The following is a 9,669-nucleotide window of genomic DNA, read 5'->3' on the forward strand; positions in this document are numbered from 1 at the left end:
GAGGAAGTTTATAATAGACATTTTTAAAGAACTTAACATATTGTTCTAGTTAGTCTTACTAAAATAGTCAACATAATACAACACTTATCTAAGATTCTAAATTTTAAATATAACAAGACTAATAAATAATTATATTGTTTTAATAATAATATATTAAAATAATAATAACTAGAAACTAACACAAAATTGTAACATTGTAACAATTTAAATAGAAAAAACACCAACAATCTACGAAACATAAACAACAAAATTATATTCTCTTGAAAACCCCATGATTAACACTATTGAATCCCATTGTAGTTTCTCATGCCTTGGCATATCCCACGATTAACACTATTGAATCGCATTGCAGTAACTGAAGACTTGGTTGGAATATTTTGATTTCAGATAATTAAACTCGACAAAACTTAAGCAAAAACTAAACATTAATAATAAAACAACTCCAATAGAAATACCTTGTACTTATCAATTGATGAACTTAAGGGAATGAATGGTTCATAAGACACAATACATGAAGGAAACTTTGCAGCTAAGCGTGCTCAAACTGGAGTAGACCTCTCAGGAAACCCTGGTGCTTCACATCTGCAACATCAACTAGATATTTGTGTAAGCCACTATTCATGAAACATAGATCAATAATTTTGACTCAAAAAATTACACAAATCTGATAACAATATGCAAGTGACCAAACCATTACATTAAGAAGTCAGTCCACATACAAGTCCATAAAGATACTGCGACAATAGGGGTTGTTTTCCACCCAGTAATGAGGGCATCTCCATTGGCCTCAATGCTATAGCATTCCGCATTAGGAAATCCCTTCAGCAACAATCTTGCCTGATACCAAGCTTGATAACTGAAGCTCATCTCCCTCAATCCCTTGTGCTTGAAGAAACCTCTCCACACATCAATCTTAACATGTCTAACCCTCCTTTCCGACCCTTCACAGGCTATCATATTCCTGATCCTGCTCCCACACAACATCTCTTCAAAATTGACCCTTCGAAGATAGCGTCTATCGGGCATAATCACATCGAAGGAGTCAAAACAGGCGCTACAATAGAAGAGCAAATCAACGAACCGATTGTCAAAAGAATGAGCATTGCTATCCGCCTCAAAATCTGTATTCATCATTATACTCGGCCTCAATCTCTTTATAACATCCACAACTCTCTCCAGAAGTATCTTGTTATACAACAGCCTATGGAAAACCATAGAAGCAACCACTGCAAGTGCCTCCTCAGGTTTAACATTGAACATGCTCTCGTGCATCTCCTCCATACTTTTGATCTGCACCATCCGATACGAAACGGAATCTCCAAAGACTCAGCGATGTCATGAAGCCATCTCCCGCTGTCTTTCAGTTCATCACCGTCCAATCCAATTGCTGTGATCCTCAGAATCATTATTGGAAACGAACGTCGTCTGGCTGCTAGGCTTTCCATCAACCCTGACCATTTACACCCATTTCGACTATCCAAATCAATAACATGAATCTTGCTCGAGCTTCCCACGTTGTCTATGATTGCCTGCACAGATGTCAATTGCGCTATTTGAACGAAGGGCATAACACTATAACAATACGCCGTTAGCTGATTGAATTCGGTTTTGTTATAACCGTTGTTGTAAGTGTAGGGGAAATTGGGCTGTGGCTTTCAAGGATGAATTTGTGGCATAATTAGGTTATTTTATAATCAGGTTTTAGTTTTCTGGTTTGGAAAGTCAATGATCTGTTTGGTTGACACGGAAGATGAACATACCATGGACCCCACAATATTATTAAAAAAACTGTCATAAAATTGAAAACCTCGTTTTAATTTCGAATTTCACTTTTTTATTGGAAGAAAACCAGGTTATAATTTTAACCAACCAAACGCTCATTTTATTTTGCAAAACCTGATTTTACCCCTGATAACCTGGTTTTGACTTTTATCTTCCAGCAACCAAACGGAAGTGTGATCGTTCCTGGCGTTGGATTCTCTCCTGCAGCGCCCCGGTGAAGTAATAGCAGAGCCTCTCGATTGGGTTTCCCCACTGCGAAGAGATGCTGCACAACTGCGTCAAAAGCCTCGTGGCTTGGTCGTAATTTGTGTTGCTTATGCACTCCGCAGAGAAGATGAGAAGATTAGCCAATTCTACTCCGTTCTGCTCCTCCGCTCCCAGACCGGGACTGGCAAGCCAAGACTCCTCCATCGTTTTGCCCCGTACGTACTGCGTGGCCGCCAGTCTCACCATTTCTTCACACGACATGGAAACCTTTGTTGCTGTTTCATTCTGATTGGTCAGATGTGGACCACTAGAAACTGCAGAGCTCTGATCATCCATGGCAACCTTTCCCTTTCTAGTCTACTCAGTCGTGATAAGATTTGCTGTATAAATCAATGAAATGTTTAACCGTGTATCGATGACGGCACGATTCCGAGGAGGGATGTTCTCCAAACCCGTACACATACTAAACTCCAATGCTTCGTTAAAAACAACAACAATGACTAGATTGGGCCCAATTTGGAAATGGAAAGCTCTCGTTGTGATCATCCACACAAGAAAAAATATAATAAAAAAAGGATCAATTTTATACTATCAAAACAGATCTTGTTTTATTTTACTTTATTTTGTAATCGTATGATGATTATTATATTATTGGATTTTATATAGTACATTACAATAATTTAAAGTTTATTTTATTGTATATTCAGATGATATTAGTATTAGATTATTTAATGTGATTTATAACATTTTCAAAATAAGACCATTTACTATTGAAAGAAACTTATATGAAAAAAGGTACATCATTATTTCTTGTACAACAAACAAAATTGAAAATAATATATTGGTATGAAATATATATAAATGTTATTAGGAAGCAATATATTTTGACTAAATCTTATAAACTTGGCTTTATCCGAAGGTGTCAATAGGCTCCCACTAAGGGGTTGGTATTGTAGGGTTGCAAGGGAGCTCAACTAAGGCACAAGGCCCATTGACCACAGAGGTATTTCCAAATCAAAACATCCAAGAAAATATTAAACATACAAAATAATGATGTGGCATTTTGCAAAGCAAACGTCTTAGAAGTAAATTAAGAAGACAACTTCTTGGAAACTTTAAGCATGATAACAAGAGTAATAGGTGGAAAATCAAAAGCAAAAATGATTGAGAGAATGGACAACTAGGAATTGGCGTCCAAATATAAACGTAAGTTTTATTCCTAAAGCTTTCTTGGTGCTACCCTAGATTTTAAAGAAAGAAAAAAAGATGAAATGCCCTATAAATTTTATTGTGGTTAGGGACAACTTGATTTTTGTGGAGGAATAATTTTAAAAGCTCAAATGAAAATTAATAACTCCATTAGATTATGGATTTTAGATTGGGTTAAATTACCTTACTTTTGAACATAGGTGTTGCCCTCAAAGAATTCCAACACAGTATGGAGTAGAAATTGAAAGAGTATATTCCACCCTCATTGTTGATCTAAAAATTGTCACAACTAGTGTGATGCAATGAAAAAGAAGTGTGTGTAAGATCTAAAAGGTATTATCCAATTAATGAGGAGAGAATTATTTTACAAATTTATAAAAATAGTTATGTAGACTTCATTATGAAAATAAAAAATAGAAATATTGAGTACACTTATCTATGATTGGTCAAACAAAATTTAAATAATACCTAGTTAAGTACTAATATATTTCATAAAAAAGTCATGATTTTATAATTTTCTTACAATTGCAACAATAAAAGATATGTTTTCTTTATCAATATCTTGTTTCTAAATCCTTATTGTTTTACTTTCTAAATGCTTATTGTTAAATACTTTCTAAATCCTCATTGTTTTTACACTTGGTTTACCTATTTGTGAAAGCTTCTAGTCATTTATATGATTTTAAAGAGGTTCTATTAGATTTTTATTTCTTGTTTGAGTTGAGGGGCATAATTAAATAATGGTGATGAATTATGTTGAGGTTCCTATAGGGAAAACCTAATTGGTGAGGCTAGACCCTACTCCCATTAATTTCTATTAATGTCCTTAGTGTTGCAGTTTTGACTTAATTCATTTTTAATAATATTGAACTTGTGTGCCTTAGGGATGAAATTGACCTCATCAATCTGAATATAAATGTCACCACAAGTTTTTCATGACGAGGCACTCTATGAAAATTATTAGGCTACATTAACTTGGTGTTAAATTATTGTTATTGTCCATCACTAGAAAAAACATATTTTGGATGCAAAAGAATTGACTTTAAGCATTTTGTGATTTTCATCTCTTCTTAAAGAGTCAAGACTTTTATCACCTGGTGTAATAGTAGAATTCTCATGATTTCTTTCTATAGATTATATTTTATTAAGAAAAAGAAGACTATATGTAAAAATATTTAGTTTGTTAAATCAATTTGAGTCCCTAATGATACTTTGTATCCAAATTCTATTAAACAATTTGAAGTTTCTGATTGAGATGAAAATGAGAGGCCCCTAAGCTTGTATGATAGAATATCACATTACAAAATAGAAGACATGACCAAGTTTCCGACCATTACAACTAAAAGCCACCAAAAGAGAGCACTAAGAAAAATTAATCAAAAATAATATTTTAGTACATTATCCAATTTTTCAAAATATAACACTAAAATTACTATATGATCTAGATACTATTTTCTTTCATCATTGAATAAAATAGAAAAATAATCATAACACAAAGTTAAACAAGAAAAACCATAAACATATTACTATTAATGTCGAGTATAAAGAAAGGTAACATTTCATTGAAATTAGAGCTAGTCTCCCAATCTTTTGAGAGATAATAGAGTTCCTTTAGCCAGTCTTCATTATTAGCACCTCGTTCCTTCTTATTAGTCTTGATTTTAACTTGCAAATCCTTTACACACCATAATTTCAAGAAATCAACACACAAATTTTTAATCTTAAAAAGATTATCCTCAATGCATGAGTAAGATTTTAAGAAAGTACCAAATGAATCACGATCAACAAATTGAAATAGATAATTGGGAAAATTGAACCATAAAGAGTTTGATTAGAAATATTATAAAATGGTTCAAGAAAGGGAGACTTCTCAAGAATCTTCTTTTTAGAATTAGTAGAGTCATATGTAACAGTAAAAGAATTCACTATATCTATTACATGCATACAAATATCCTCTTTCCAAGAAACCTGGATATATTTCTAAAATTTTGAAAGTTTTGGATCTTTGCCCCATATCTAAAACTTACTAGCTAATGCATCCAAATTCCTAGCTTTCTTATCTAGTAGTGAAGCCATGGAATCTATAAGAGGAACAAACAACAATTTTTACTATTCTTCCTTAGACACAAAAGCATCCTTAGAGTTTTCCCAACCCCAAAAATACAACTATTTTTCTTGCACATAGGTATAGAACAACCCTTTTTAAAAACTTCTTTTTTATTCTTATGACTACCAGATATAGAGTTTGACCCACAGATATGAGTATTATTAGCAAAACTAGAGGAAGGGTTGAAATGCTTATCTTATAAATTTATAATTAAAGTTGTGGAGAACTTAGAATCATTAGTAGCTTTGAATTAATCTCCAAACATCCCTTAGTAGCTAGAGTGGTGAAGAAATGATTATAATCCAACATTGCCTTGGTTTGAAGGAATTTGTGGCCCCAATGGAATTATATTGGGACTTTCTCTATCCTAAGCTATCATTTTTTTGAAAGAGACTGACCATTGTACCTTTGCATATTATCTTTACAAATATTCCAATGCTCAACATTTATGGAGAGATAAGGTCAGGTAGATGGAGCAGATTTGGCCAATCTGGCCACATTTTTCTTAACAAAATCTAACCATGTGAATGTAGGGGATGGAAAAACCCCCATTTGGAATTGGTGGACCACATTTCCATGAAAGGTTCTTCAGTGTGGGAAACTTGGATATGTATTATACAAAGCTTGAATCTATACTGGACTTTATTAGGGAAGATAATAAATTTTTGAGTGATGTGGAAAGGTCATGAACCTATGGTGGATAGGAACTTGTGGATGTTTCTAACCCCTTGTGTAATGTGCAATTTGTGGAAGGAGAATAACAATAGGGTGTTCAAGGATATTGCCTACATCATTGGCTTAGTATAAAAACCAATGTTGTTGAGAATTTCCAAAGTAGCCTTCAGACAAAACTCATTTTTGAGGAGGGGGATTGGAAGGAATTAGGGTTAACAAAAATAGCTAAAAAAAACAAATATTATAATTGTAATGACCCGTACCAATAGGCCACTAAACAAAACCCTAAATTTAATTCACTGCTAAAATATATTGCTGAAATAAAAGAAATAATAGTGCCAATGTATTCATTCAATGAAAACTAAATGTTTTTACAAATGATATGGAAAATTTCAGCACCAAAATATTATGACATAGCACATTACAGAGAAACCCTAACTGGCTGTATACAATTGAGAACTTGTTGCAACTACAGATTGAAATGAAGAACTTGGATTGATCAAATGGTGGAGACTGAATGCTGAAGATGATATGATGAAAGTGCAACACCAACTGAAACTCCACACCAGCAATTAAGCACAAGTGAAAGGACTGAAATATCCTTCCCTCAGCTACAATAATTTAGCTGATCTTTCACACCCTCAAAATTGCGTACCAATTGAGAGTTTTCGTTCTGAATGGCCAATTGTGACTACTTGTAGAAACCCTAGGCTCCACAATGCACATTAGCAAAAAGAAATAATAAGTCTCAATGATAGGCAATGAGCCCTCAATGCCTATTTATTCTTTTTTCCTTGATAGGTTGGCCTCCCTTTTTAATTTTTCTCCGCTTCTTCCAGCAACCTCTAGAAGATTTTTTTTATTTAATTTATAAAGTTACCTTGTAATATATATTTTTTAATTGATAACTTTATAATTAATTCCTCCAAAAAATGGGGCATTACAGGTTTGCCCCTCCTAAAATTGCTTGACCTCAAGCAATCGTAATGTTGGATGCTGCAAAATCACTTCTCCCTCCCAAGTAGCATCTTCAATAGGTAAATCTCTCCACTTAACTAGATACTCTCTGATTACTCTCCTGCGAAGCTGCTTCTCTCTACTATCTAGAATGGATTCTGGCACTAAGATCAATTTTCCCTCATCATCCAAGGGAGGTAATACTGTAGAAGGCATCACATTCTAACCCAACGCCTTTTTGAGGTGTGATACATGAAACACATTGTGAACTCTAGTATCTGTGGGAAGCTCCAACTCATAAGCCACCTCACCAACTCATTTGATGATCTTGAATGGTCCATAATAGCGTGGCTTGAGTTTCTTTGTACCAGTCTTCTTGAGAGTGGACTGCTTATATGGCTGCAACATGAGGTAAACCATATCATTTACCTCAAAACTACACTCAGTCCTCTTCTTGTTTGCATACTATATTTGTTGGTTCTGAGCTCTAGCAATGTTGTCTCTGAGAGTAGCAACTATATCCTTACTTTCTTCTAATAGTTCACTTGCATGAGGTACTCGACTGTCTCCCAACAACAAATCTAAGAAACTAGGTGCCTGATAACCATAAAGTTCCATGAAGGGTGTCATTTGTATAGTCATATGATATGTAGTATTGTAAAAATACTCACAGAGATATATCCATCTGACCTAAGCTCGCTGTTGATCTACCACATAATTCCTCAAATACCCGTCCACCCATTTGTTTACAATCTCTATTTGACCATTAGTTTGTGGGTGATAACTGGTACTAGGTGTAAGCTTAGTGCCACACAACCAAAATATCTCCTGCCAAAGTGACTCATGGAGCGGCTGTCCCTATCACTCACAATGCTCCGAGGAAAATCGTGTAATATAAAAATCTCCTTGAAGAAGACCTCTGCCACCTGAGTTGCTAAGTATGTAGTAGCGATAGGGAAGAAGTGAGCATATTTTGTCAACCTATCCACCAACACATAGATACAATCACACCCTTGGGCCCTAGGCAAGCCCGTAATAAAATCCATAGAGATGCACTCCCACTTCCTGTCAGGAATAGGAAGTGGCTATAGGAGACCTGCTGGATAATTGTGCTCTTGTTTGTTCTGCTAGCAAACATGACACTCATGTACATACTGCAAAACATCAGCCTTAAGTCCCTTCCAAGTGAATCGTTCTCGTACTAACCTGTAAGTCTTGAAATACCCAGGATGGCCTGTTGTAGGTGAATTATGGAATGCTCTCAAAATCAATTGCTTCACTTTCAATCCTGGGACTAAGTAAATCATGTTCTTGTAAATGATCAAATCATCTATGAGAGTGTATCTGGTGTCAATTTGTATCCCCTCCACTATAGCAGAGGCCCACGTGTCTTTTTCATATTCTACTACAATCAAGTGTTGCCAATCCTCTGATATCTGAATCATAGAAGTGAGGTGTGGCCTACGAGATAAAGCATCTGCAACAATATTCTATGTCCCCTTAACATATGTGATATCAAAATCATATTCCTATAACTTAGTCACCCACTTTTGCTGAAAATCATTCAGGTCTCGCTATCCCAAAAAGTGCTTCAAACTATTATGAACAATTTTAATATAAAATTTGCTGCCCACAAGATACTATCTGAATTTGGCTAAGGCATGCATGATGGCCAACATCTCCTTATCATATATGTTGAATGATCTCTCAGCTCCTCTGAGTTTTCTACTCTCATAAGCTATAGGATGCTTTTCCTGCATGAGTACAACACCAACTCCCTCTCCAGAAGCATCACATTGAAGCTCAAATGGCTTTGTGAAATCAGGTAATGCTAATACTGGGCATGTAGTCATTATTTCCTTGAACCGCATAAAACACTCCTATGCCTCCCGAGTCCACACAAATGCCCCTTTCTTCAGTAAATTTTTCATGGGCGCTGCATGTCGTGAGTAGCCACTAACAAACCTGCAATAGAATCCAGATAGACCAAGGAACCCTCTTAACTATGTAAGGTTCTCTGGTGGTGGCCAATCAACAATAGCATGGATCTTTTCAGGATCCATTCACACTCCTTCTGCACTAATGATGTGTCCAAGATAAAACAATTCTATCATCCCCAAATCACATTTGGACTCCTTGGCATACAAGGACTCACTCTGTAAAATGCTTAATACTATCTCCAAGTGCTCTAAATGTTCCTGCCATGTCCTGCTATAGATAAAAATATCATCAAAGAACACTAGCACAAATTTCCTCAACTGATGGTGGAAGACCTTGTTCATAGTGGACTGAAAAGTGGCAGGTGCATTAGTCAAACCAAAAGGCATGACTACAAACTCAAAATGCTCATAATGACATCTAAAAGCATTTTTTTCAATATCTTGCTCTCAAAATCTGATCTGGTGATAGCCTGATCTCAAATCAATTTTTGTGAAATAACAAGCCCCATGCAATTCATCTATCAACTCATCGATGCATGGGATGAGATACTTGTTCTTTATAGTTCTCTTATTCAACACCCGGTAATCAATACACATTCGTAGAGTACCATCCTTCTTTTTTGCTAAAACAATAAAAGATGCAAAGGGTGACTTACTTGGTCTGATGTGTCCCATTGCTAGCAACTCGTTGATGGTCCTCTCGATCTCATCTTTGAGTCATTTTGGGTGCTGGTATGGTATGATCATGATAGGCTTAGCACCTTCCTCCAACTCGATAATGTGCTCAATACC

The 9,669-nt window shown here is 35.4% G+C and overlaps 1 protein-coding gene across 1 annotated transcript; it reads right to left on the reverse strand.

Moving 5' to 3' along the window:
* Positions 1-693: 693 nt before the first annotated feature.
* LOC149553142 (GRAS family protein RAM1-like) lies at positions 694-2,325 on the reverse strand. Its single transcript, XM_089790293.1, has 3 exons — positions 1,945-2,325; positions 1,297-1,592; positions 694-1,201 (listed from the first exon to the last, which is right to left on the reverse strand). Exons 1-3 carry the CDS (start codon positions 2,323-2,325, stop codon positions 694-696), a joined length of 1,185 nt encoding a protein of 394 aa, XP_089646419.1.
* Positions 2,326-9,669: the final 7,344 nt, after the last annotated feature.

This window comes from Cupressus sempervirens, chromosome 6 (assembly GCF_028749045.1).
Source record: "Cupressus sempervirens isolate cs-2001-9-10 chromosome 6, ASM2874904v1, whole genome shotgun sequence".
In the NCBI taxonomy this organism is placed as follows: Eukaryota; Viridiplantae; Streptophyta; class Pinopsida; order Cupressales; family Cupressaceae; genus Cupressus; species Cupressus sempervirens.

Excerpts from the sequence above, each read along its gene's own strand:
- LOC149553142 (XM_089790293.1), bottom strand. The coding sequence starts at position 2,325 with ATGGATGATCAGAGCTCTGCAGTTTCTAGTGGTCCACATCTGACCAAT. Across the intron at positions 1,593-1,944 it reads AACGATCACACTTCCGTTTG|CTAACGGCGTATTGTTATAG; the intron begins GTTGCTGGAAGA and ends GAATTCAATCAG. Across the intron at positions 1,202-1,296 it reads ATTCCGTTTCGTATCGGATG|GCTGTTGTATAACAAGATAC; the intron begins GTGCAGATCAAA and ends GGTTTTCCATAG.